Source organism: Vidua chalybeata, chromosome 32 (assembly GCF_026979565.1).
Source record: "Vidua chalybeata isolate OUT-0048 chromosome 32, bVidCha1 merged haplotype, whole genome shotgun sequence".
Classification (NCBI taxonomy): Eukaryota; Metazoa; Chordata; class Aves; order Passeriformes; family Viduidae; genus Vidua; species Vidua chalybeata.
In genome coordinates, this window is record NC_071561.1 from 485,426 (window position 1) to 512,886 (window position 27,461).

Below are 27,461 nucleotides of genomic sequence, written 5' to 3' on the forward strand. Positions count from 1 at the left end.
GTCACCGCGAATGTCGCCGCGAATGTCGCGACCTTCAGGGGCGATCGGGTTACCGCGGGGGGGGGGGCGGGGATGGGGGGGGGACAGCACAAACAGACCCCCCCCAAACCCCCCCCCACACACACACAGCGAGGGTGGGAGGACACCCAGGGACCCCCGACCCTCCCCCGGGGCATTCGGGACCCCCCGTTTTTGAGGAGGGGTCTCAGGGGTGTGTGGGGCCCACAGGGGGCGCTGTCGGGGCAGGGGGCGTGGCCGCCAGGGGCGCTCAAGCCCCGCCTCTTCATGAATAATTAACGAGCAGCGGGCCCTGTCCGCCTCGAGCTCCGCCCCTTGATGAATAATTACGGTAATTATCCCGCACGCCGGGGTGGGGGCGCGGCTCTATTCAAGCTCCGCCCCCTCATTAATAATGAAGCAGCCGCGCGCTTAAAGCGGCCGGGGCGCCGCTGCCGCCGCCCCCGGCCCGGAGCCCCCCAAGTCCTAAACCCCCAAAACCCGGAGCCCTCCGGACCCCCCCAAACCCGGAGCCTCTCCCGGCCCCCCCAAACCCGGAGCCCTCCGGAGCTCCCCCAGCCCGGATCCCTGCGGACCCCCCAAAACCGGACCCCCGGAGCCCCCCAGTCCCCCAGAGCCCCTCTGACTCTCCAGCGACCCCCCCCATCTCTGTCGCCATGTCGCGACCGCTGAGCGACGCGGAGCGGCGGCGGCAGATCAGCGTGCGGGGGCTGGCGGGGCCCGAGAACGTGGGGGAGCTGAAGCGCAACTTCAACCGGCACCTGCACTTCACCCTCGTCAAGGATCGCAATGTCGCGACATCGCGCGACTACTACATGGCGCTGGCACACACCGTGCGCGACCACCTGGTGGGGCGCTGGCTGCGGACACAGCAGTACTACTACGAGAAAGACCCCAAGGTGGGGGTTTGGGGGGTCCTGGGGGGGGGCTGGGGGGTCCTCAGAGGGTCTGGGGGCTGCACAGCCGGCAGTGCCACCATGAGAAAGACACCAAGGTGGGGTTTGGGGGGTCCTGAGTGGGTCCTTGAGGGGTCTGGGGGCTGCACAGCCGGCAGTGCTATAAAGAGAAGAACCCCAAACTGGGGGAGAAGGGGATTTAGGGGGTCCTAGAGGGGTCTGGGGGCTGCACAGCCGGCAGTGCCACCATGAGAAAGACTCCAAGGTGGGATCTGGGGGGTCCTGTGGGCAGCTGGGGGGTCCTCAGAGGGTCTGGGGGCTGCACAGCCGGCAGTGCTATAAAGAGAAGAACCCCAAAGTGGGGGTTTGGGGGCTCCTGGGGGGTTTGGGGGGGTCTTAGAGGGGTCTGGGAGCTGCAGACCCAGCAGTGTTTAAAGAGAACTCCTCCAAAGTGGGGGTTTGGGGGTCCTGGGGGGGGGTCCTGGAGGGATTTGGGGTCTCCTGGGGGGCTCCATGCCCAACAGTGCTACTGTGAGAGTGACCCCAATGTGGGGGGGATTAGGGTTAGGAATCGTGGCGGGGGGGGGGGGGGGGCCTGTGTGTTTGTGGGGGTCTCAAGTTTGGGAGGGGGAGATTTTGGGGGTGCATTTCGGGGGGGGGGTGGTCAGGACTGGGGGGGTCCTTCCCTCCTCCCCCCCATCCCCAGTTAAATTTATCCTGACCTTTCCCGCTACCCCGGCCGCTGCCATTTAATCCCGACACCGGATAGCGGGGGGGCGGCGGGGCCGGGGGGGGGGGCACGGGGGTGGCCGTGACCCCCGGTGACACCCCCCGACCCCGTGTCCCCCCCCCCCCCCCACCTTTTAGCGCATCTATTACCTGTCCCTGGAGTTCTACATGGGGCGCACCTTGACCAACACCATGGTGAATCTGGGGCTGCAGAGCGGCTGCGACGAGGCGCTCTACCAGGTGAGGGGGGGCACGGGGGGTTTTGGGGGGCACGGGGGGGTTTTGGGGGACACGGGGGGTTTGGGGGGGCTCTGGGGGGGCTGGGGAGGGCTCGTGGGGCGCTGCAGAGGGGCTGCGATGTGGGGCTGCCCCTGGGGGTGCGGCGGGTGGGGTTGGGATGGGATGGGGGTGACACGGGGTGGGGGGGGGGGGCAGGGAGGGGACAGCGGGGGGAGGGAGGGGGATGGGGACGTTTTGGGGTCCCCCCCCCCCACAACCCCTGCTCTGTTGTCCCCATCCCCAGCTCGGGCTGGACATGGAGGAGCTGCAGGAGATCGAGGAGGACGCGGGGCTGGGCAATGGTGGCCTGGGGCGGCTGGCAGGTGCGGGGGGTGACAGCAGGGGGGTCCCCAAGGGGCTGGAGGGGACCCCGCGATGGCCATGGCCCCCACAGTGTCCCCGCTGTCCTCCCCTCTCAGTGACTCCCCGGTGCCCGGGATGTCTCCGATTGTCCCCAGGATGTCCCCAGTGTCCCCCTCCCCACTCGGTGACAGCCCCGTCCCCAGGATGGGCCCGGGGACCGGGATTCCCCCGCCATGCTCCTGTCCCCCCGTGTCCCCACGGTGTCCCCGGTGACATCTCCCTGCCCCCCAGCCTGTTTCCTGTCCTCCATGGCCCCCCGAGCCCCCCAGTGTCCCTTGTGTTCCTCGTGTCCCTTGTGTCCTCCCACTGTCCCTGTGTCCCCGGTGTCCCCCCAGCGTCCCTGACCATGTCCCTGTGTCCCCCCCCAATGTCCCCAGTGTCCCTGACCATGTCCCTGTGTCCCTCCAGTGTCCCCAGTGTCCTGGACCGTGTCCCTGACCGTGTCCCTGTGTCCCTGTGTCCCCAGTGTCCCTGACCCCAGTGTCCCCAGTGTCCCCCCAGTGTCCCTGACCGTGTCCCTGTGTCCCTGACAGTGTCCCCGACCCTGTCCCAGTGTCCCTCCAGTGTCCCCGACCCTGTCCCAGTGTCCCCAGTGTCCCTGACCGTGTCCCAGTGTCCCCCCAGTGTCCCCCCAGTGTCCCCGACCCTGTCCCAGTGTCTCCCCAGTGTCCCCAGTGTCCCTGACCGTGTCCCTGTGTCCCTGTGTCCCCAGTGTCCCTGACCGTGTCCCTGTGTCCCTGTGTCCCCAGTGTCCCTGACCATGTCCCTGTGTCCCTCCAGTGTCCCCAGTGTCCTGGACCGTGTCCCTGACCGTGTCCCTGTGTCCCTGTGTCCCCAGTGTCCCTGACCCCAGTGTCCCCAGTGTCCCCCCAGTGTCCCTGACCATGTCCCTGTGTCCCTCCAGTGTCCCCAGTGTCCTGGACCGTGTCCCTGTGTCCCTGTGTCCCCAGTGTCCCTGACCGTGTCCCTGTGTCCCTGTGTCCCCAGTGTCCCTGACCCCAGTGTCCCCAGTGTCCCCCCAGTGTCCCTGACCGTGTCCCTGTGTCCCCAGCCTGTTTCCTGGACTCCATGGCCACCCTGGGACTCGCTGCCTACGGTTACGGGATCCGCTACGAGTTCGGGATCTTCAACCAGCGCATCGCGGGGGGCTGGCAGGTGAGGGGGGGGTCCTGGGGGGGGCAGGTGAGGGGGGGTCCTGGGGGGGGCTGGCAGGTGAGGGGGGGTCCCAGGAACCCCAGGGGTCGTCAAATCCCGGTGGGTCCCTGAGGGGATTTTGGGGGGTGGCGGTTTTGGGGTTCCCTCCCTGTGGATGAGAACAGCATGAGGGGGGGCTTGGGGGTCTCTGGCTGGGTTTTTTTGGGGGGGGTCTCAGGTGTTGCGGGCCCCCCCAGGTGGAGGAAGCCGATGATTGGCTGCGCTACGGGAACCCCTGGGAGAAGGCGAGGCCCGAGTACACGATCCCGGTGCACTTCTACGGGCGCGTGGAGCACGGGCCCAGCGGCGCCAGGTGGCTGGACACGCAGGTAGGGCACAGCTGGGCACAGCTGGGGCACAGGTGACACTTACAGGGGTGTGAGAGCACAGCTGGGCACAGCTGGGGCACAGGTGACACTTACAGGGGTGTGAGGGCACAGCTGGGCACAGCCGGGCACAGGTGACACAGGTATGTGAGGGCACAGCTGGGCACAGGTGACACTTACAGGGGTGTGAGGGCACAGCTGGGCACAGCTGGGGCACAGGTGACACTTACAAGGGTGTGAGGGCACAGGGAGGGCACAGCAGGTGACTGGACACGCAGGTGAGGGCGATGTGGGGGTACCGAGGTGACAGCGGGCCTTGCACAGGTGTCACACACACACACAGGTGTCACACACACACACACACAGGTGTCACACACACACACACACACACACACAGGTGTCACACAGGTGTCACACACACACACAGGTGTCACACACACACACAGGTGTCACACCCTGACCACACCTGAGCACAGGTGAGGCTGTGCTGAGCTGCAGGGCGGCCGTGCTGCAGCTCGGGGGGGTCCCTTGCACACGCGCGTGTCACACGCAGGTGGTGCTGGCCCTGCCCTATGACACACCTGTCCCTGGCTACCGCAACAACACCGTCAACACGCTGCGCCTCTGGTCAGCGCGCGCCCCCAACGACTTCAACCTCAAGGACTGTGAGTGCCCCGAACCCCAAATCCCCCCTGAACCCCAAATCCGAACCCCAAATCCCCCCGGAGCTCCACATCCACCCTGAACCCCAAATCTGAACCCCAAATCCCCTTCCTGCCCCCCCAAATCCACCTCCAGCATCCCAAATCCCTTCTCTGCCTCCCTAAATCCATTCCCGAACCCCAAATCCCCTCCCTGCCCCCCCCAGATCCTTCCCCTGCTCCCCAACAAACCCCTCATCTCTGAGCGCCCCCCCCCGGGCCCCCCCACACTCGGGGGTCCCCCCAGCCCCCCCTGAGTCGCTCTGTCCCCCCCAGTCAATGTCGGGGGGTACGTCCAGGCCGTGCTGGACCGAAACCTGGCCGAGAACATCTCCCGGGTGCTGTACCCCAACGATAACGTGAGAATTGGGGGGGGCTGGGGGGGGTCCCGGGGGGTCGTGAGGGGGTCTGGGTGCGCTGGGACCCCCGGGGGAGCAGAGGCACCCCCAAACCTGCCGGAGAACATCAAAAATACCCCAAAAATAACGGGAGGGGGTGTCCTGGGGGATCCCTAGGACGGGTCTCATGGTGGGGTACCCCCAGTTTTTCGAAGGGGAGGGTTTTGGGGGGCTGTTTTGGGGTCTCACGGGGGGGCACCCCCAGTTTTTCGAGGGCGAGGAGTGTTTTGGGGGGCTGTTTTGGGGTCTCACGGGGGGGCACCCCCAGTTTTTCGAGGGCGAGGAGTGTTTTGGGGGGCTGTTTTGGGGTCTCACGGGGGGGCACCCCCAGTTTTTCGAAGGCAAGGAGCTGCGGCTGAAGCAGGAATATTTCGTGGTGGCGGCCACGCTCCACGACATCGTCCGGCGCTTCAAATCCGCCAAGTTCGGCAGCCGCGACCCCGTGAGGAAATCCTTCGAGAGCTTCCCCGACAAGGTGAACCCCGAAACCGCCGGGGACCCCCCCCAAAAAACCCGCGCTCCGCCCCCCCTGACCCCTCCCTGCCCGCCGCAGGTGGCGATCCAGCTGAACGACACGCACCCCTCGCTGGCCATCCCGGAGCTGATGCGGATCCTGGTGGACGAGGAGCACCTGGGATGGGACCAGGTGGGTGGGGGGGGCACACAGGACCACCCCCCCCCCCGCCCCAAACCGCGGGGGGGGTTCCCCAAAACCCGCGGGCCACGCGAGCTCCGCGTTCCGTGCCCCCCCCCCCCATCCCCGTGCGCGTTTCCAGGTGGGCGGCGGGGGCGCCGCCGCTCCTGAGGAGGGGGGGGGGGACGGGGACACGCGGGGTCACTCCGGGGGTGTCCCCGCGTGTCCCCCCCCCCCCAGGCGTGGGACATCACGGTGCGCACCTGCGCCTACACGAACCACACGGTGCTGCCCGAGGCGCTGGAGCGCTGGCCCGTTCACCTGCTCGAGTCGCTGCTGCCGCGGCACCTGCAGCTCATCTACGAGATCAACCAGCGCTTCCTCGACGTGAGCTCGGGGGGGGGGGGGGCAAAATGGGGGGGTCCCGGGGGTCGTGATGGGGGGGGGGGAACCCCGGGGGTTCGGGGGCAAAGCGAGCGCAGACAGGCGGGGTGATTGGGGGGGGGGTCTTGGGGACACCTGGGGGGAAATTCCTGCGTGGTTTTGGGGGGGGAGGGTGCGGGGGGACGGCTCGGGGGGGTCCCGTGCCCGCCCCCCCCCCTCCAGCACGTGGATGTCCCACAGCTGGGTGACTTTTGTGGGGGGGGATCTCGGGAGGGGGTTTCTGGGGGGTCTGGTGACCCTGCGGTGGCACGGGGGGGGGGGGGGGGTCGCTGTGGTGTCCCTGGGGGTCTCTGTGGGTGCGGTGTCCCTGGGGGTTTCTGGGGGTCCGGTATCCCTGGGGGCGGCACGGGGGGGGTCTCTGTGGGTGGGGTGTCCCTAGGGGGGGATCTCAGGGGGTCTCTGTGAGTGTGGTGTCCCTGGGGGTGGCATGGGGGGGGGTCTCTGTGGGTGGGGTGTTCCTGGGGGTGTCCCTGGGGGGGATCTCAGGGGGTCTTTGGGTGTGTGGTGTCCCTGGTGGGGGTCTCTGTGGGTGCGGTGTCCCTGAGGTTGTCCGTGGTGGTTTCTGGGGGTCCGATGTCCCTGGGGGGGGGGTCTCTGAGGTTCTGACGTGCCCCCCCGCCCCCCCAGCGTGTGTACGCGCTGTTCCCCGGGGACCTGGAGCGGCTGCGGCGGATGTCGCTGGTGGAGGAGGGCGCGGTCAAGCGCGTCAACATGGCTCACCTGTGCATCGTGGGCGCGCACGCCGTCAACGGCGTGGCCGAGATCCACTCGCAGATCCTCAAGGACAGCGTGTACGACCCCCCCCCCCCCGGGCCGCCCCAAATCCCCCCCCAATCCCCCCAACCACCGTGCCACCATCGATGGTCGTACCTGGATCTGCTCTCGGATCCTTGGGGACAGCTCCGCCCCCGGGACCCCGAACCCGTCCCAGCCCCCCCAGAACCCCAAATTCCCCCCTGTCCCCTCAGGACCTCAAACCCGTCCCAGTCCCCAAAATCCCTCTGGTCTCGCCTGGCCCCCAAACCCCCCCTGTCCCCCAGACCCCAAACCTGTCCCATTCCCCAAAATCCCCCCCCTGTCCTTCCAGATCCCAAATCCTTCCCAGTCCCCAAATTCCCCCCCTGTGCCCCCAGACCCCAAACCCGTCCCATCCACAAATTCCCCCTGGCTGTCCCCATGTCCCCCCCCCCGTGTCCCCCGTGTCCCCACATCCCCCCCCGTGTCCCCCCCAGGTTTAAGGATTTCTATGAGCTGGAGCCCCACAAGTTCCAGAACAAAACCAACGGCATCACCCCGAGGCGCTGGCTGGTGATGTGCAACCCCGGCCTGGCCGAGGTCATCGCGCAGGTGAGCTCACCTGGGACCACCTGGGACCAGCTGGGCTCACTTGGGACCACCTGGGCTCACCTGGGATTCACCTGGGATTCACCTGGGATAAGCTGGGGTTCATTTCAGATCACCTGGGATCACCTGGGGCTTACCTGGGACCAGCTGGGCTCACCTGGGATTCACCTGGGATTCACCTGGGATAAGCTGGGGTTCATTTCAGATCACCTGGGATCACCTGGGGCTTACCTGGGACCAGCTGGGCTCACCTGGGATTCACCTGGGATAAGCTGGGGTTCATTTCAGATCACCTGGGATCAGATGGGATCACCTGGGGCTCACCTGGGATTCACCTGGGATAAGCTGGGGTTCATTTCAGCTCTCCTGGGATCACCTGGGGCTTACCTGGGACCAGCTGGGCTCACCTGGGATTCACCTGGGATAAGCTGGGGTTCATTTCAGATCACCTGGGATCAGATGGGATCACCTGGGGCTCACCTGGGGACCACCTGGGGCTCACCTGGGATTCACCTGGGATTCACCTGGGATAAGCTGGGGTTCATTTCAGCTCACCTGGGATCAGATGGGATCACCTGGGGCTCACCTGAGGCTTACGTGGGCTCATGTGGGGTTCACTGGGATCACCCGGGAATCACCTGGGGCTCACCTGGGATTACCTGGGCTCACCTGGCCTCACCTCTCCTCTCCAGCGCATCGGGGAGGATTTCGTGTCCGACCTGGATCAGCTGCGGCGGCTCCGGGACTTCGTGGACGACGAGAGCTTCATCCGGGACGTGGCCACGGTCAAGCAGGTACGGGGGGCTGGGGGGGGGGTCCCGGGGGGTCGCGGGGGGCGGGGGGAATCCATGGGGAGGGTCCCAGGGGGCTCCGGGGGGGGGGGTCTCAGAAGCCCCTCCCCCTCTCAGGTGATGGAGGTGACGCTCAGGGCACACCTGGACAAGGTGCGGGAGGTGCGGGGGGAGCTCGGGGGGGCTCCCGGGGTGCCGTGGGGGTCCCGGCCGCGCCCCCAGCCCCCCCTTTTTCCCCCCCAAATGCCAGGAGAACAAGGTGAAGTTCGCGGCGTACCTGGAGAAGGTGTCGGGGGTGCGGGTGAACCCCGCCTCGCTCTTCGACGTGCAGGTGAAGCGCATCCACGAGTACAAGCGGCAGCTGCTGAACTGCCTGCACGTCATCACCCTCTACAACCGTGAGTGGGGGTCCCCAAAACCCCCCCGGACCCCTCCCCGTTCGGGGAGACCCCCCCCAAATCCCCCAACCCCCCCAAACTCCCCCAACCCCACTGAGAAACCCCGCCCTGGGACCCCTCCGGAACCCCCAATTCCTGCACCTCATCACCCTCTACAACCGTGAGTGGGGGTCCCCAAAACCCCCCCGGACCCCTCCCCACTCGGGGAGACCCCCCCAAACTTCCCCAACCCACCCCAAACTCCCCAATTCTGGACCCAGCCCCAGAAGCCCCTCCCCGGACCCCTCCCCACCGCCCCTGGGGAACCCCAGACCTCCCCCCGAGACCCCCCAAAATCCCCTCAGGATCCCCCCGGGACCCCACAGAGACACCCCAAAAGGGACCCCCCAACTGCTTCAAACCCCTACAGATGTGAGTGGGGACCCCCAGAAAACCCCAAATCCTCCTGGGACCCCCCCCCCAAAAACCCCCGGATCACCCTGGGACCCCCCAAAATCCCCCTGACCCCCTGCCCACCATATACAACCCCCCTGGAAACCCCCGAACTTCCCCCAAACCCCTCGGTGACCCCTCCCTTGACTCGTGCCCCCCCCCCCCCCCATTTTGGGGTCCCCCCCCCCCAATTTCAGGGATCAAGAAGGACCCCGGGAAACCTTTCGTGCCCCGAACCATCATGATCGGGGGCAAGGTGAGGGGGGTTTGGGGATTTTGGTTTTTTTTTTGAGATTTGGGGTTTTGGGATTTTGGGGTTTGGAGGTTTTGGGATTTTGAGATTTGGGTGGTTTTTTTTGGGTTTTTGGGATTTTGTAGTATTGCGCTTTTGGAATTTGGGATTTTTTGGGGGATTTTGGAGTTTTGGGGGTTTTTGGGTTTCAGGGAGTTTTTTGGGGGCTCCATTTAGGTTTGGGGTAGGAGGTTCCTGGTGGGTGCAAGAGCTCTCTGGGGGGGGGGGGGGGTTCCCTGAGGGTTTTTGGGGTCGCTGAGTGTTTTGGGGTGCCCCCAGGCTGCCCCCGGGTACCACATGGCCAAGATGATCATCCGGCTGGTGACGGCCATCGGGGACGTGGTGAACCAGGACCCGGCCGTGGGCGACCGCCTGCGGGTGCTGTTCCTGGAGAACTACCGGGTGTCGCTGGCCGAGAAGGGTGGGCACCCCAAAAACACCCCCTGAACCCCGAAAACCTCCCTGAACCCACCCCAAAATCCCCCCGACCCTGTCCTGAAACTCCCTGACCCCACCCCGCAATCCCCAACCCCGCTGAGGGGTCTGTTCCTGGAGAACCTACCGGGTGTCGACCCCCCAAAAAAAAACCCTGAACCCCAAAAACCTTCCTGAACTATCCCAAAACCCTGAACCCTCAAAACCCCCCTGAACCCTCAAAACCCCCCTGAACCCCAAAACCCCCCTGAACCACCCCACAAAAGCCCCCTGACCCCACCCCGCAATCCCCAATCCCCCCCGTGGGATCTGTTCCCCGCTGAGAAAGGGGGGACACCCCCCCAAATCCACCTCGGAACCCCATAATCTGCCCCAAAACCACCCTGGGCACCCCAAGAGTGCCTCGTTAGGCTGCTGTGGCCCTGGGCACCCTAAAATCCGCCTGATATCCCCTGATATCACCCCGATACACCCCGATATCCTCCAATATCCCCTGATATCCCCTGATATCACCCCGATATCACCTCGATATCCCCTGATATCATCTCGATATCCCGATATCACACGTTATCACCTGGTATCACCCGATATCACCCGATATAATGCCAACACACCCCAATATCACCCCGATATTCCCTGATATCCCCTGATATAACCCCAATATCCCCTGATATCACCTCGACATCCCCCAATACACCCCGATATCCCCCAATATCACCCCAATACACCCCAATATAACCCAAATACCCCCGATATTCCCCAATATAACCCAAATACACCCCAATATAACCCCAAGACCCCCCGATATCCCCCGATATAACCCAAATACCCCCGATATAACCCCGATATCCCCCGATATCCCCCGATATACCCCCGATATCCCCCGATATAACCCCGATATCCCCCGATATCCCCCGATATCCCCCGTATGGCCGCGCTAAGCCCGCTCCGCGGTGCCCCCGCAGTGATCCCGGCCGCGGACCTGTCGGAGCAGATCTCCACGGCGGGCACGGAGGCCTCGGGCACCGGGAACATGAAGTTCATGCTGAACGGGGCGCTGACCATCGGCACCATGGACGGCGCCAACGTGGAGATGGCCGAGGAGGCGGGCGAGGAGAATCTCTTCATCTTCGGCATGAGGGTGCCCGACGTGGAGGAGCTCGACAGGAAGGGGTGGGGGTCTGGGGGCTGCGGGTCTGGGGGCTGGGGGTCTGGGGGCTGGGGGTCTGGGGGCTGCGGGTCTGGGGGTCTGGGGGTCTGGGGGTCTGGGGGCTGCGGGGCTGGAGTCTGGGGCTGGGGGCTGGGGCCTGGGGTCTGGGGGCTGCAGGTCTGGGGGTCTGGGGGCTGCAGGTCTGGGGGTCTGGGGGTCTGGGGGTCTGGGGGCTGCAGGTCTGGGGGTCTGGGGGTCTGGGGGCTGCGGGTCTGGGGGTCTGGGGGTCTGGGGGCTGCAGGTCTGGGGGTCTGGGGGTCTGGGGGCTGGAGTCTGGGGGTCTGGGGGTCTGGGGGTCTGGGGGCTGCGGGTCTGGGGGGCTGGGGGTCTGGGGGCTGCGGGTCTGGGGGGCTGGGGCTGCAGGTCTGGGGGTCTGGGGGTCTGGGGGCTGGAGTCTGGGGGTCTGGGGGTCTGGGGGTCTGGGGGCTGCGGGTCTGGGGGTCTGGGGTCTGGGGGCTGCAGGGCTGGGGGTCTGGGGTCTGCAGGTCTGGGGTCTGGGGTCTGCAGGTCTGGGGGCTGGCTGAGGGCTGCGGGTCTGCGTCTGGGTCTGGGGTCTGCACGTCTGTGGGTCGGGGGTCTGGGGGCTGCAGGTCTGGGGGTCTGGGGGTCTGGGGGCTGCAGGTCTGGGGTTCTGGGGGCTGCGGGTCTGGGGGTCTGGGGTCTGCAGGTCTGGGGGCTGGCTGAGGGCTGCGGGTCTGCGTCTGGGTCTGGGGTCTGCACGTCTGTGGGTCGGGGGTCTGGGGGCTGCAGGTCTGGGGGTCTGGGGTCTGCGGGTCTCTGGGGGGCTGGGGGATGCAAGTCTGGGGGCTGCGGGTCTGGGGGTCTGGGGGCTGCAGATCTGTGGGTCGGGGGTCTGGGGGCTGCGGGTCTGAGGGTCTGGGGGTGTGAACACCACATGGGGGTCTGGGATCTGGGGGTCTGGGGGGAGCCCCACGCTGCGCCCCCGGAGTGACCATGGCACAGAGTGACCCCTCCCCATGGCACAGAGTGACCCCTCCCCATGGTGACCCCCTGACCACCCCGCGGGTCACTCGGGACCCCCAGGACACCCCGAGACCCCCATGGGCACAAAACCGAGCAGGGGGAGGAGCACAGAGGATTTGGGGGGGACCCCTGAACCCCCAAAATCCCCCTTAACCCCCCCAAACCCCCTCAGGACCCCCTGAAACCTCCCCAAAACCCCTCAGGACCCCCCAAGCCTCCCCAAAACCCCTCAAGACCCCCTAAAACCCCTCAGGACCCCCTGAAACCTCCCCAAACCCCCTCAGGACTCCCCCCAGGACCCCCTAAAACCCCTCAGGACTCCCCCCAGGACCCCCCAAAACCCCTCAGGACCCCCTAAAAACCCTCAGGACCCCCCAAACCTCCCCAAACCCCCTCAGGACTCCCCCCAGGACCCCCTAAAACCCCTTAGGACCCCCCAAAACACCTCAGGACTCCCCCCAGGACCCCCAAAACCCCTCAGGACCCCCTGAAACCTCCCCCAAACCCCTCAGGACTCCCCCCAGGACTCCCCAAAACCCCTCAGGACTCCCCCCAAAACCCCTCAGGACCCCCCAAACCTCCCCAAAACCCCTCAGGACTCCCCCCAGGACCCCCTAAAACCCTCAGGACCCCCCAGAACCTCCCCAAAACCCCTCAGAACTCCCCCCAGGACCCCCCAAAACCCCTCAGGACCCCCCCCAAACGCCCCCTGCCCCCCCAGGTACCGGGCCCAGGAGTACTACGACCGCCTGCCCGAGCTCCGCCAGGCCGTGGACCAGCTCAGCTCCGGCTTCTTCAGCCCCCGCCAGCCCGACCTGTTCCGCGACATCGTCAACATGCTGATGAACCACGACAGGTCGCGATAGGAGCCCTGCGGGGGGGGGGGAAGTCGCGATAGGGGAGGGGGCGCGGTCTGCAGGGAGGGGGGTGGGGGTCCGCAGCGATGGGGAATTGGGATTAGGGGGGGTTTGATGAGGGATGTCGGGGTTCATATCGCGATAGGGGGGGTTCCGGACACCTGGAGCGTGACCCCCCCCTCCCATTTCCGCGCCCCCCCCCCCAGGTTTAAGGTGTTCGCGGATTACGAGGCGTACGTGAAGTGCCAGGAGAAAGTCAGCGCCCTCTACAAGGTGCGGACCCCTCCCCAAAAGGGACCCCCCCTCAAAAAACACCCCCGAAGGGACACCCCCCCAAAGGGACACCCCCCACCCAAAAGGGGATCCCCAAAAAAGACCCCCCCCAAAAGAGACCCCCGAAGTGACAACACCCAAAGGGACCCTCCCCAAAACCCCCGCGAGGTTTGGGGGGGGGCTCCCCAAAACCCTGCAGGGGGCACGGAGGGGTTGGGGGGGGGGGTCGCTAAACCCAAGGGAGGTGCCGGGGGGTCCCCAAAACCCCGCGAGGAGGAAAGGGGGGGCACTGAGGGGGTCCCCAGGTGTTCTGGGGGGGGGGGGAATCTGGGACCAGACGGGGCACCCCAAAACCCTGTGGGGACACACCGGGGGTGGGGCACGGCGGTCTGGGGGTGTCTGGGACAGAACGGGCGGGGGTCTGCGGGTGCTTTTGGGGGTCCCCCCGCCCTGACCCCCCCCCGGGACACCCCAGAACCCTCGGGAGTGGACCCGGACCGTGATCCGGAACGTGGCGGCCGCGGGGAAGTTCTCCAGTGACCGGACGATCGCTCAGTACGCGCGCGAGATTTGGGGGTGCGAGCCCAGCCGGCAGCGCATCCCCGCCCCCGACGACCCCCGCGAATAACGGGGACCACCCCCCCCCCCTCCCCCCCGGGAACCCCCTCGGAACCCCCCGAATTCCCCTGAACGGGGCACCGCCAAATCCCGCACCCAAAATCCCCCAAACTCACCCCGGGAATTGTGGGGAACCCCCGCGGGACCCCAAAACGCGGACCCCCCCCCCCCCTCAGGACACCTCCGACCCCACCCTGTGCCTTCAGCCCCCCACGAATAATAACTGGGGGGGGGTCCCCAACTGTCCCGGCCACCTGGGACCCCCCAGCACGAGACCTGCACCCCCAAATCTCTCCCCCGGAGGGTTCAGGGGACCCCCGAGTTTTGGGGCAGTTTTGGGGCTCCTTTGGTTGGTTTTGATTTGATTTGGGGTGGGGGTCTCCCCTCTCCCTCCCCAGCACTGCGGGAATTGGGGGGGGGGGGAAACTGGGGGATCCCCCCCCCCAAAAAGGAAGAAAAAAAAAAGAATTAAAGGAATTAAACGGAGGAAAAAGGAAAAGCAACGACAGAAATTCGGTGTTGCTCGTGTTGCATTATTTGAGGTCGCGGGCGAATTTGGGGTGCCTGGGGGGGGTTGGGGGTTGAGGAGGGGTTTGGGGGGTTGGGGTGTTCGGGGTAGGGGGGAATTGGGGGGGTCCAGCGGGTCTGGGGGCGCTTTGGGGCCTCGCCCCCTCCCCAGGGCGGTGCCGCCGCCGCCGTTCTGTTGAACCACAAACCACTTCCCCCCCCCCGCCCCACCCAGGAACCCCCAAAGGCGCCCGGAGCCACCAAAACCCCGGCTCCGCCCCCCCCCACCCCCCTGGGGCACCCCAAAACCGCCCCCGACCCCCAAATTCCGGCCCCGCCCCTCGCCGTGTCCAACCCGCCACCGCCGCGGCCGCCGGAGCAGGTGGGGCTGGACTGGGGGGTCCCGGGGGGGTCCCGGGGGGTCTCGGGGGGTCTCGGGGTCGGGGGGAATCCGAGGAAGGCGTGAGAGAACGCGGGACCCCCCCAGTGTCTCCCCAGAGCCCCTTCCCAGTGCTCCCAGTGCTCCCAGTGCTCCCAGTGCTCCCAGTTTCCCGGGATAACCCCATCCCAGTTGCTCCCAGTTGCTCCAGCGCCCCGCATTCCAACGCTCCCAGTTCCCCTCGTGCCGGGGGGTAGCGCGCTCCCAGTATCCCCCAGTATCCCCCAGTCCCCCCCAGTATCCCCCAGTCCCCCCCAGTATCCCCCAGTATCCCCCAGTATCCCCCAGTCCCCCCCAGTATCCCCCAGTATCCCCCAGTATCCCCCAGTCCCCCCCAGTATCCCCCAGTATCCCCCAGTATCCCCCAGTCCCCCCCAGTATCCCCCAGTCCCCCCCAGTATCCCCCAGTATCCCCCAGTATCCCCCAGTCCCCCCCAGTATCCCCCAGTATCCCCCAGTATCCCCCAGTCCCCCCCAGTATCCCCCAGTATCCCCCAGTATCCCCCAGTCCCCCCCAGTATCCCCCAGTATCCCCCAGTATCCCCCAGTCGCCCCCAGTATCCCCCAGTCCCCCCCAGTATCCCCCAGTATCCCCCAGTCCCTCCCAGTACTGGGGCGCTCCGGAACTGGGGCTCAGGAAGCGCCGCCTTATCGGGGTGCAGCACCCGGGGGGGGAATTTGGGGGGGTCGAGTGGGGGGATTGGGGTCCCCAACCCCCCAAAATTACCCTAAAGGAGACCCCCAGGACCCTCCAGTCCCCCAAACTGGGACCCCCAGACCCCTCCCAAGCACCCCAAGGGACCCTCAGGGCTTGGGGACCCCCCAGCTCCGGTTTGGGGGGGTCCCGGCCGGTCTCTGGTGCTGACCCCACCCCCAAATTCCCCCCCCCCAGTTTTGGGGTCCCACCATGAGCAGCTCCCTGGACCTGGACCGAGCCCCCACCCTGGACGAGCTTCTGAGGGGCTGCGTCGATGCCTTCGGTGGGGGGGGGACCCCGATTTTGGGGGGTCCGGGGGGGGGTCCGGGGGGTCCCTGAGCTCTGGGGGGGGTTCCGGGGTTCGGGGACCCCTGGGATTTGGGGGCTCCTGAAGTTTTGGGGGTTCCTGGGTTTGCGGGGGGAAGCTTTGAGGGGGACCTGGGGGGGATTTGGGGGGGCTGAGGGGGGGATTTGGGGGGTTGGGTTTTAGGGGGGGTCTGATCTCTGAGGTGTCCCTGAAGCCTGGGGAGCCCTGGAGGGGAGGGGTTGGTGTTTTGGGGGTCGCGGGGGGGGGTGTTGGGGGTCGCGGGGAGGGTCTTGGGGGTCTCTGTGGTTTTGGGGTGACCCCCCTGCCCCCCCAGACGCGCAGGGGAAGGTCCGGGACCCCCAACTCGTCCGACTCTTCCTGGCCACGCACCCCTGGTACCTGCCCCAGGCCGAGGTGGCCGCGAAGCTGCTGACCCTATATCCTTGGGGACCCCCCCGCGACCCCCCCAAAACCCCCCGGGACCCCCAAATCCCGCGGGACCCCCCCCCCCAAACCTCCTGGGATTGCCCCCAACCCCACCCCTGGTACCTGCCCCAGGTCAGGGTGGGCTGGAAGCTGCCGAGGTTTTCTCCTTGGGGACCCCCCCGCGACCCCCCCAAAACCCCCGAGACCCCCCGGAACACCCTCAAAACCCCCTGGACACCCCCAAAATCCCCCGGGACCCCCCTGAAATCCCTTTCATTGACCTCTTGGGACCCCCTAAACTTTTGGGGACCCCCCCAAAACCTCCCTGCAACGCCCCCAACACTCCAGACCCTCCCTCCCCCGAACCCCCCCAAATCCCAGGACCCCCCCAAACCCCAAGGGCCCCCCCCCCCAAACCCCCGCGCAGGCTCCTTGACCCCCCCGCACGGTGCAGGAGTCGGGGGGCTCGGCCGAGGGTCCCTCCCTGCGCCTCAAGATCGGCCACTTGGTCCGGTGAGTGACCCCAAAACCCCCCCGGGACCCCAAAACCCTCCCGGGACCCCCGATGGGGACCCTCAGATCCCCTTGGAGACCCCCAGATCCGCTCTGGGCCCCCCCCCCCAATCTCCAGGGACCCTCCAAACCCTTCCTGGGGACCCCTTGGGGACCCCCCGATTCCTTCTGGGGACCCCCGGAGTTGTGGGGTCCCCCCTGAGCCCCCCCTTTCCCCCGTCCCCCCCCAGGTACTGGGTCCGGGCGTTCCCGCGGGAGCTCTCGGGGGACCCCCAGGTTTTGGGGCGGCTGCGGGAATTGGGGGCGGCGCTGGGGGGGGACCCCGAAACCCCCCTGGACCTCGAGAGCCTGTAGGTGAATGGGGGGGGGCGGCTCGGGGATTTGGGGGGGTCCGGAGGGGTCACGGGGTTATGGGGGGGGCACAGGGAGGGAAATTGGGGGCACAAGGACGGGGGGGGGGACACGGGGGGGGGTCCAGGGGGTGAAATGGGGGGGGCACGGGGTTGGGGGGGGCTGGGGGGGGCACAGGGAGGGAAATTTGGGGTGGAGGGGGCACAAGGAGAGGGGGGGACACGGGGGGGGCACACAGGCGTGTCCCTTTGCACACGCGCGTGTCCCCGCGCGCAGCCCGGAGGAAGGTGACGATGCCGAAGGTGACGATGCCGGGGGTGTCCCCGGGGGGGGTCCCGCGGGGGGTCCCGGGGGGGTCGTGGCCCCCCCCCGCGCTCGGTTCTCGATGATGCTGGAGCCGCTGGAGCCGCCCGAGCTGGCGCTGCTGCTGACGCACCTGGAGCACCGCGGGTTCGCCCGGCTGCGCGTGAGTCACCTGGGCACACCTGGGGGACAGCTGGGCACACCTGGGCACACCTGGGGGACAGATGGGGACACCTGGGGGACAGCTGGGCACAGCTGGGGGACAGCTGGGGACACCTGGGCACACCTGGGAGCACCTGGGAACACCCGAGCACACCTGTGGGACACGTGGGGACACCTGCGGGACACCCCCGGGTATGACAACCCTCCGTGTGACACCCGTGGGACACCTGGGGACACGTGGGGGACACCTGTGTGCGACACACCTGTGTAAAACACACCTGTGTGACACCCGCCCCCCGTCCCGCCACATCCCTGCGCCCCTGCACCCCCGGACCCCGATGTCCCCAATGTCCCCCAGTGTCCCCGATGTCCCCCATGTCCCCCATGTCCCCCAGTGTCCCCCAGTGTCCCCAATGTCCCCCGATGTCCCCCAATGTCCCCTCAGCTCCGTGACATCCGCGCCTTCGCGCGCTCCGCGGGCACCTCGAGCTCTCCCGCGCTCCGCCGCTTGGTGGCGCTGTCCAACGGCCTCTCGCGCTGGGTGCAGCTGCGCGTGCTGCGCCCCCTGGCGGCCCCGCAGCGCGCGGCGGCGCTGGGGCAGTGCCTGCACCTGGCACAGGTGAGACCCCCGGGAATGACCCCCGGGAATGACCCCTGATCCCCGGGAATGACCCCCTGACCCCCGGGAATGACCCCCGGAACTGGCCCCTGGGAATGACCTCTGGCGCCCAGAACTGACCCCTAGACCTGAACTGACCCCCTGACCCATAGCCCTGACCCCCTGCCCACTGCCCTGGGGCAGTGCCCCCACCTGGCACAGGTGAGACCCCCAACCCATAAACCCGAACTGACCCCCAGAACTGACCTATAGACCCACAAAACTGTTCCACAGACCCCCAGCCCTGCCCCAAGACCCCATAACTCTGCCCCACAGACCCCCCCCCAGCCCTGCCCCATGGTCCCATCCCTCAGCAAAGCCCCCCTCCCCCCCAGCTGCCCCCCCACATCTCCCCCCCACCTCCCCCAGAGCCTCCTGGAGCTCCGCAACTTCAACTCCCTCCTGGCCGTGGTCGGCGGGCTCGGCCACGGCTCCATCGCGCGGCTACGCCGGACCCTGGCGCTGCTGACCCCCCCCCTTATCCAGGTGGGGGTCCTGGGGGCACCTGGGGGGTCCCCAAGGGGGCACACGGGGGTTCTGGGGCATCTGTGGGTCCTGGGATGTCCCAGTGGAGGCCTTGGGGGCGTCCTGGAGGGGTCCTGGGGGTGTTGAGGGGCATTTGGGGGTGTTGGGGTGTCCTGGGAGGCTCCTGGGGGAGTCACGGGGGGCACAGAAAGGTTCGGGAGGGTCCTCGTGGGGTTTTGGGGGGGGGCACAAGGGGGACATCCCCCCCAGCTCTGCTCAGTTCTAAAATGTCCTCCCTGTGTCTCCCCCTGTCCTGGTGTCCCCGCTCTGTCCCTGTGTCCTTTGTACCCTCCTGTGACCCCCCCCCCGCACCCCAATGTCCCCCCCCCGGTGCCCCCCCAGCTGTGGGCACAGCTGGCCGAGGCCGTGGGCTCGGGGGGGAACTACCGGGGCTACCGGGCGCTGCTGGAGGGCGCGGGGGGCGCGGGGGGGTTCCGGGTGCCGGCGCTCGGGGTTCACCTGCGGGACCTGGTGTCGCTGGAGGCGGCGCTGCCGGACTGGGGGGGCCCGGGACGCCCCCACCCCAATAAACTGCGGGCCCGCTTCGCCCTGCAAGGGGCGCTGCTGGCGGGGCGCGAGCAGGGACCCCCCGGGACCCCCCACCCCGACCTGCTGCGGCTGCTGGAGGTGAGACCCCACTGCGCCACCCCAAAACCACCCCCGAACCACCCAAACCCCTCCCGGGACCCCCAAATTCCCCCCAGGGACCCCCCACCCCGACCTGCTCTGGCTGCTGGAGGTCAGACCCGACTGCACGGGCCCTAATCACCCTCGACCCCCCCCAAATCCCCTCCCGGGACCCCCAAATTCCCTCCTGGGACCCCCCGAGATCCCCCACCCTGACCTGCCCCACTCCCCCCCTCAAACTCCCCTCTACCCCTCCTGTCCCCGCCCAAAACCCCCAAAATCCCAAAATCTGCCTGAACTCCCCTTCCCCTCCCAAACCTCCCCTGCCCCCCCAGAGATCGCCCAAGCTCCCCAACCCCCCCAAAGGCCGCGACGCCCCCATCCCGAACCCCCCGAACCCCCCGAACTCCCCGAAGCCCCCTGCAGTTCCCCCGGTGTCCAGCAGGTGTCGCTGGCGCTCGGGCCCAGCGAGGAGCAGCTCCACCAGATGTCGCTGCAGCGCGAGCCCCGCGAGAGCGCCCCCGTGAGGCCGGGGGGGGAACGGGCACGGGGGGCAACGGGGGCGACTGTGGGGACGGGGGGGGGCGAGTGGGAAATGGGGCGAGTGCGGGGAGGGGGCGGCGAGTGGGAAATGGGGGCGATTTGGGGAAGGGGGGGAGTGTGAAATGGGGGCGACTTTGGGGAAGGAATGTGGAAAATGGGGGGCGAGTTTGAAGAGGGCAATGAGTGTCCAATGGGGGGCGAGTGAGGAAAAGAGTGGGGCGAGTGTGGAATGGGGGGGCGAGTGTGCAAAGGGGGGCAAAGGGCGGGTGTGAGTGTGCAAGGGGGGGATGGGGGGGGCCATGAGCGCGCACCCGGGTGTGCGTGCAAACACCGGGGGGCTGTGGGTGTGTAACGAGGGGGGAAACACCTCGGGGTGAGGGGGGGGGGGGGATTTCCCAGCCCCGGGGCTGAGCGGGCAGTGGGGGGGGGGGTCTGACCGCCCTGACGCCCCCTCCCCTCCCCCCCCAGGCGGGGCCCCCCCCGGAGCTGCCCCCCGCCCTCCCCCCCGAGCGCTGGGTCCTGCCCGAGCCCCCCCGGCCCGACCCCGCGGGGCTGCGGCCGCGCCTGGAGCAGCTCGTGGAGGTGCGGGGGGCGTGGGGGGGGGCGTGGGGGGGGCTGGGGGGGGGGCTCAGGTGACTTTGGAGGGTCTGGGGAGGGGGGGCTTGCAGGAATTGAGGTGTGAGGGGGGGCTGGGGGGTGAGGGGAGGGGTCCATGGGGAGAGTTTTGGGGTTCAAGGGGTCCCGAGGGGTCTCCGGGGGGGTTTGGAGGGGGGGGGGCTGCGGTGACATTTTGGGGGTCCTGGGGGGGGTCTCGGGGGGCTCCGAGGTGACATTTTTTTGGGGGGGGGTCTCAGTCCATTTTCCGGAACTTCGACGTGGACGGGGACGGGCGGATCTCGGTGGAGGAATTTGGGATCGTGCGGGAAAACTTCCCCCACCTGCCCCCCCTGGGGGAGCTGGACACCGACATGTGAGACCCCCGGGACCCCCAAACCCCCCCGGGACACCCCCAACCCCTCCGGAACCCCCAAACCCCCCAGGCCCCCCCCGGGACACCCCCAACCCCGCAGGGACCCCCAAAACCCCTCAGTGACCCCCAAACCCCCCACCAGGATCCCCAAATCCCTCCTGGGGGAGGGGGAGCTGAGACCCCCCCAAGGACCCCCAAAACCGGGACCCCGCTGACCCCTGACCCCCCCCTCCCCCCCCGTGACCCCGCTGTGACCCCCCCCCGTGTCCCCCCAGGGACGGGGGGCTCAGCCGGGGGGAGGTTCTGGATTATTTCCTGCGCTGCAGCCAAGGACCCCCCCCGGGACCCCCCCACAATTTCCGGGGGCTGCGGGGGCTGCGCGCGGGGCCCTGCGAGACCTGCGGGAAACTGGTGAGTGCGGGGGGGGGGGGGGCTGTGACCCCCCCCCAAAGCCCCCCCAAAACCCCCCCCGGATTCCCCCTCCCCTACCGAGCACGGCTGGGGAATGGGGACCCCCCCCCAAATGGGCCCCCCCCCCCCGAGTGGGAGCTCGGGGGGGGCTAGGGGGGGGTCCTGGACCCCCCCTGACCCTTCCCTCCCTGCCCCCCCCCCCAGATTTGGGGTCTGCACAAGGATGGGATGGAGTGCAGCGGTGAGTGGGGGGGTCTGGGGGGGTCGGGGGGGGTCCGGGGGGGTCTGGGGGCTGGGAGGGGGCGGTTGGGTGTGATGGGGGTTTTGGGGGGGCGTTTGGGGGGTTTTGGGGGGGTTCTGGGTGCTGGGAGAGCTCTGGGCGCAATGGGGGTATTGGGGGGGTGTGGGGGGGGCTCTGGGTGTCGTGGGGGGGCTCTGGGGGGGGGTCTCTGGGTGTGAGGGGGTCCCCGTGCCCCCCCCCCCAGGCTGCGGCCTGCGCTGTCACATCGCCTGTCGGGAGCGGCTGCGCCCCGAATGTCGCCGCCGTGCCCAGAGCGTCGCCGCTGCCCCCCCGGACCCCCCCGGGCCCCCCAAATCCCGGCCCCGCTCCTTCAGCCTCTCCCTGCCCTGGCCCCGCCGGGCCTCGCTGCGCCCCTCAGGTGGGACCCTAAAACTCGCCCCCCCCCCCCCCCCCTCGGGACCCCCATTGAGGGGACCCTGAGGTGGCCGGGACCCCAAAAATGACCCCCCCTAACCCCCCCAGACCCCCCCGAGGAGGTGCCGGGTGACGAGGACGGAGTTTTTGACACCCACCTGTGACAGGTACCGGGGCCTGGGGGGCTGGGCACCCCCAAATTGGGGTCCTGCCTCTCGGGGTCCCTCCAAACCTGGGGGCTCAGACACCTGAGACCCCCCCAAATTTGGGTCCTGGTCGTTGGGGTCTCATATTGACCCCCCCCCATTTCCACAGGGTCCCGAAGGCTCCGGCCCCCCCGACCCCGGCTGACCCCGGCCCCCCCCTCACCCCATGGATTTAGGGGGGGGGACCCGGCACCCCCCGGGGTTTGGGGGTGGGTTTGGGGGGGGGGGGCTCTGCGTGTCCCGTGGGAATAAACTCCGTGTCCGCGTGTCCGGCTGTGGGGTCCCTGCATGCGGCTGGGGGGGGGGGGCAGTGAATTGGGGGGGGGTCTGCGGGGCAGCGTGAGACCCCCGCCCCCGGGGGAGTCCCTGTGGGGAGTTTTGTGGGGGGGGGCTCCCTGTGTCCAAGACCCCCCCGGGGGTCTCTGTGGGGTCTCCGTGGGCAGCCGGGGGAGGGGGGGGGGGGGTCGCGGTGCCCGGTGCTGGGGGGGGGGGGGTGTTGGGGCGATGTTTTTTTTGGGGGGCGGGGGGGTGGATTTGGGGCCGGTACCGGGGGGTGGGGGGTGGTTTTTTTTTTTTTTTTTTTTAGGGGGGCGATGCGGGGCTGGGGGGGTTGCGGGGAGGAGAAGGGGGTGGGGGGGGGGGGGTTGCGGGCGCGCGCCGCTCCGGAGCCGTGCGCGTGCCCGGGGCGGGCGGGGGCTGCGGGAGCGGCGGGAGCGGCGGGAGCGGGGCCGCGGCCGGGACCGCCCGGGGCAGGTACCGGAGAGGGGAGGGGGGGGGGGCGCAGCCCCGGGGGACACGGGGGGGGGACACGGAGGGGACCCCGGGGGGGGTTGGGGGGCCGGGGGGGGAGGGGGGCGCGATGGGGGGGCGCGGGGAGGGGAGGGATGCGCCGAGAGGGGGGTGCGGGTGCGGGGTGGGGGGTGCGGGGGATGGATGGGGGGGGATTTGGGGGGCTCAGGATGGGGGGGGGATGAGGGGGGGTGGGGAGGGGGAAGGATTGGGGGGGGAGGGGGGCAGAGGGGGTGCGGAGGGGGGATGTGGGGGAGGGGGAGGATGATGAGGGTCGGGGGGGGCGTTAGGAATGGGGGGGGGATTTTGGGGGCTCAGGGAGGGATGGGGGGGGGGCCGGAGGGTCACATCTCCCCCCTCCCCCCATCGCCAGGCGGGGGCTGGGGGGGCTCTGGAGAAGGCGGGGGGGGGTGGGGGAAGGGCCGGGGCTCTCCCACCCTGGGGAGGGGCCGCATCGCCCCCTCCCCCACTGCAGGGTCTGGGGGCCGCATCCCCCCCCCCTCCCCCTCCCCGTCCCCCACCCTCCGCGTCCCCCGAACCCCCCGCGGAATTCGGGGAGCTCATCCCGCCCCTCCCCCACTGCGGGGGGCTCACCCAGCCCCCCCCCAAACCCCCCCCCAAACCCCCCCCCGTGCCCCCCCCCCCGGCCGCGGGGCCTGCGCTGGGCGTGCAGCACACGCGTGTGCGCCGGGCCCGGCCCCACGGGCGGCGTCACGCGGGGCACACGCGTGTGAACCGGGGAGGGGGCCCGGGGCGCTCTGGGGGGTGCGGGGGGGTCTGGGGGTGCGGGGGGGCGGGGGGAGTGTGAGAACGGGGGCGCCTGGGGGCTTGGGGGGTGTGCGAGGGCTGCGGGTGGGGGGTGCGGGGTGCAGGGGAGCGCGCGGGGCGTTTGCGGGCGGGTTTTGGGGTGCACGTGTAGGGAGGGGCGTTAAACCGGGGGCACGCGTGCGTGGAGGGGGTGTGTGTGCGGTTTTGGGGTGCCCACGAGCGTGCAAAGGGGTGTTTGTGCGGTTTTGGGGTGCCCACGAGCGTGCAAAGGGGTGTTTGTGCGGTTTTGGGGTGCCCACGAGCGTGCAGGAGATGTGTGTGCGGCTTTGGGGTGCACACGAGCGTGCAGGAGGTCTGTGTGAGGTTTTGGGGTGCCCACGAGCGTGCAGGAGATGTGTGTGCGGTTTTGGGGTGCACACGAGCGTGAAAGGGGTGTGTGTGTGCGGTTTTGGGGTTCCCACGAACCCCGCAGTGGGCGCCCAAACACCTGAGCGTGTTTTGGGGGGTGGGCGTGCAAAGGGGCGTGCAAGGCTGGGGGTGCACACGGAATTGGGGTGCAGGTGGAGCCTGGGGGAGGGGTGCGCTGATTTGGGGTGCACACGAGCGTGCAGGAGATCTGTGTGCGGTTTTGGGGTGCACACGAGCATGCAGGGGGTCTGTGTGAGGTTTTGGGGTGCACACGAGCGTGCGCGGGGTCTGTGTGCACTTTTGGGGTGCACACGAGCCTGGGCGTGTTTTGGGGTGCGCGTGTGCAAACGCGGGGTGCAAGGGGGGGGAGGTTCAGGCCACGCCGGGGTGCACGCGCGGGTGTTTTGGGGGGGGGGGGGGGTGGGGGTCTCCCGAGCCCGGGGGGGCACCTGAGCGTGTGCAGGTGTGCAGGGGGTGGGGGTGAGCGTGCAAAGGGGCGCACACCTGTGCGGGGGTGCACACCTGCGGCGCTGGGGGGTGTGGGGGGGGCGGTGTGCGCGTGCAAGGCGGGTGCACGTGGAGAGGGGCGTGCGCGCGCGCAGGTGAGCGCGTGTGCAAGGCGGGGTCGCCCACACCTGAGGGGGGGGGGCACACGCGTGTGCAAGGGCGTGCCTGTCACCTGTGCGAGGCCGCGGTCACGGCGGGCGGGGAGGGGGGGGGGGGGTTTGAGGGTGTCCCCCCGATGGGGGTGGGGGAGTCCCCGCACCCCGGGGTGCCCCCCCCCGCCCCGCCCCGCCCCTCCCCCCGGGGCCGTCTCCTCCCCGTGACCTTCAGGGGGACACGGGTGGTCGCGTGCCCCTCCCCCACCCCAACCCCCCCCCCAAAGCGCCCCCGGGGGGGCTCAGAGGGCCGGGGGGGGTTCCCCCTATAGACCCCCCCCATAGACCCCTCTGACCCCCCCCCCCCCGAGGTGTCCCCTGGCTCTGGGGGTTCCTCAATTCCCCCCAAGCCCCCCCCTGCACCCCTCCGAGGGGGCCCAGGTGTCTGTGCGCCCCCTCCCCCCCTTAATCAGCCATCGGTGATCGATAATTAATTAATTAATGACCCCCGGGGGGGTGCGGACACCCATGGAGGGGGAGGGGCGGCACCCAGGCCCGGGTCCCTCCCCCCGAGGGTCCCTGGGGGTCTCTGGGGGTTCCCCCCCAGCCTGGGCCCCCCCAGGGGATGGGGGTGGGGGGTGCCAAGGTGGGGGTCGCTGTCATCCCCCCTTCCCCCCCCCCCCCCCGCAGGTGCAGCAGTTAATGTGATTGGCTAATTATGCGCTGCATGTTAATGAGCCCCATTAGCCAACGTGGGGGGGTTATAAATAACCTGGGGGCTCATTTGCATAATGCCAGGGCCCGGGTTGCCGCGGTGACCGACCCCCCCCCCTTCCCCCCCCTCATCACGGGGTTAATTAATGTGCTGATAACGAAGGTGGGGGGGGCCCGCTTGCCCATCCCCCCATCCCTGGCTGTCACCCCCCCCCCCCTTCCAGGGCCCCCCCTGACTGTGCCTCCCCCCCCTCCCCAGGTGCCTCCGGACCCCCCGGCCAGGCTGTCGCCGCCCGCTGGGGCCACCCATGTGGCTGTGAGAGGACGGGGGTGGCCGGGCCCCCCAGGGCCCCCCCAGGGCCCCCCCAAGCCGCCCAGGCTCCGCAGCCAGCCCAGGCGCCATGACCTGTCCGGTCGCCGAGGGACACCCGGCGCCCGGGGGCCACCAAGAGACTAAAGCCCAGCTGGGCTCCGTGGCCACCAGAGGATCCATGGCCACCAGAGGATCCTCTGCGCTCAGCCAGGACCACCGAGAGACTAAGGCCCACCTGGGCTCCGTGACCCACCTGGGCTCCCACGTGGAAACTGAGGCCCACCTGGGCTTTGTGGCCGACCAAAACTTCGTGGGCAACCAGGAGCACCGCGAGCCCGGTGCTGATGGTGGCTCCGTGGTGCTGTTGGACTCCAAGATCTCCCAAGGCTCTGAGGAGCACCTGGGGACTCAGGTCAGCCAGGTCCCTGTGACCCACCTGGCGTCTGTGGCCACCCTGCACCACCTGGAGATGAAGGTGCATCAGGAGTCTGTGGCCAGCCGAGGTTCTGTGGGCAACCAGGACCACCCAGAGCCCGACATCAACGTCCCCTTGGACTCCAAGGTCAACCAGGGCTCCGTGCCTCACTTAGGCCTGAAGGGCCACCAAGAGCCCAAGGTCACCCAGGGTCCCATGGCCAACCAAAAGACCAAGGTCAACCAAAGCCCCACGGCGCCCGTAGAGGCCAAGGTCAATGAAGACCCCGTGGTATGTTTAGACTTGAGGGTCCACCAAGCCCTTGTGGCCAACCGAGCCCCCAAGGCCAACCGAGACCCCCTGGACCACCCGGACAGCCAGGCTGACCAAGCCCCGGTGGCTCTTACAGACCGGAATGTCCACCAAGCCCCCGTGGCCGAGCACAGCCCCGCGGACCCCCAAGAGACCAAGGTCAAGCCCGGCCCTCTAGACCCGAGGGTCGCCCTGGACGCCACGGCCGAGGGAGGCTGCCCGGGGACCGAGTGCCACCGACCCCACGTGCCCACCTGGGCCACCCCAGCCCCCCGCCCGTGTGCCCGAGTCCCCTCGGGCGCCCGCCTGGGCCTGGTGCTGCTGACGCTGGGGTCCCTCCTGCTGCCCTGCGCGCGGGGCTCGGCGCTGGAGTTCGGGGGCGCCCCGGGGCAGTGGGCGCGCTACGGGCGGTGGGCGCCGGGCGCGGGGGGACAGCTCAGCTTCCGCCTCAAGACCAACGTGACGCGGGCGCTGCTGCTCTACCTGGACGACGGCGGCAACTGTGACTTCCTGGAGCTGCTGGTGGCCGAGGGGCGGCTGCGGCTGCGCTTCGCCATCGCCTGCGCCGAGCCCGCCACGCTGGAGCCGCCGGCGCCGGTCAGCGACGGCCGCTGGCACGCGGTGCTGCTGACGCGGCAGGCGCGGCACGCGGCGCTGGCCGTGGACGGGGAGGCGCGGGCGGCCGCCGTGCGCTCCAAGCGCCCCGACATGGCCGTGGCCAGCGACCTGTTCGTCGGGGGGATCCCGCCCGACGTGCGGCTCTCGGCGCTGACGCTCAGCACCGTCAAGTACGAGCCGCCCTTCCGCGGGTGGGTGGCCGACCTGCGGGTGGGCGACGCGCCGGCCGCGCTGCTGGGCGCCCAGGGGGTCCGGGGTGACGGGGACGAGCGCTGCGCCCACCACCCGCCCTGCGCCCACGGCGGCCGCTGCACCCTGCGCCGTGGGGAGCCCCGCTGCGACTGCGCCGGCACCGGCCACCGCGGGCCCTTCTGCGAGGAAGGTGAGGGCGCAGCGGGGTCAGGGGGCGTGGGAGGGGAGGGCTGGGTGCAGAATCAGCTCGGGAGCTTCATCTCCTTGTGTTTCTCCATGGCGTCACGGCCTTGGGCACCTCCACGTTTCAGTGTCATGTCCTTGAGGCCCTCCCCATCTCCGTGGCATTGCATGTCCTTCTGTTGTCACCTCCTGGTGTTTCTCTGTGTCTCCGCGGAGTGTCCATCTTCATGGCTG

The 27,461-nt window shown here is 68.9% G+C and overlaps 3 protein-coding genes across 16 annotated transcripts in view; all 3 read left to right on the top strand.

The window, feature by feature from the left end:
• The first annotated feature begins 667 nt into the window (after positions 1-667).
• PYGM (glycogen phosphorylase, muscle associated) lies at positions 668-14,114 on the top strand. Its single transcript, XM_053968210.1, has 20 exons — positions 668-917; positions 1,782-1,883; positions 2,167-2,245; positions 3,337-3,440; positions 3,677-3,808; positions 4,359-4,470; positions 4,783-4,865; positions 5,236-5,379; positions 5,458-5,550; positions 5,779-5,925; positions 6,610-6,773; positions 7,215-7,329; positions 8,019-8,120; positions 8,368-8,515; positions 9,145-9,203; positions 9,519-9,660; positions 10,640-10,847; positions 12,590-12,724; positions 12,932-12,998; positions 13,474-14,114. The coding sequence occupies exons 1-20, from the start codon at positions 675-677 to the stop codon at positions 13,624-13,626; spliced, it is 2,532 nt and encodes an 843-aa protein (XP_053824185.1). The 5' UTR covers positions 668-674; the 3' UTR covers positions 13,627-14,114.
• Positions 14,115-14,488: 374 nt separating this feature from the next.
• Positions 14,489-22,243, top strand: RASGRP2 (RAS guanyl releasing protein 2). The gene is made up of 17 exons (XM_053968221.1): positions 14,489-14,505; positions 15,455-15,542; positions 15,901-16,003; positions 16,440-16,505; positions 16,736-16,855; positions 17,133-17,322; positions 17,767-17,940; positions 18,349-18,465; positions 18,847-19,131; positions 19,577-19,654; positions 20,143-20,256; positions 20,529-20,644; positions 20,920-21,055; positions 21,260-21,296; positions 21,541-21,714; positions 21,819-21,877; positions 22,026-22,243. Exons 2-16 carry the CDS (start codon positions 15,470-15,472, stop codon positions 21,872-21,874), a joined length of 1,839 nt encoding a protein of 612 aa, XP_053824196.1. The 5' UTR covers positions 14,489-14,505; positions 15,455-15,469; the 3' UTR covers positions 21,875-21,877; positions 22,026-22,243.
• A 380-nt stretch (positions 22,244-22,623) lies between these two features.
• NRXN2 (neurexin 2) overlaps positions 22,624-27,461 on the top strand; it is a 45,575-nt gene continuing 40,737 nt past the window's right edge. For all 14 annotated transcript variants that reach the window (XM_053968194.1, XM_053968207.1, XM_053968201.1 and 11 more), the window contains exons 1-2: positions 22,624-22,669; positions 25,454-27,234. In XM_053968194.1, coding sequence (XP_053824169.1) covers positions 25,596-27,234 — 1,639 coding nt within the window. In that variant the 5' untranslated portion in view covers positions 22,624-22,669; positions 25,454-25,595. The remainder of the gene's footprint in view (positions 22,670-25,453; positions 27,235-27,461) is intronic.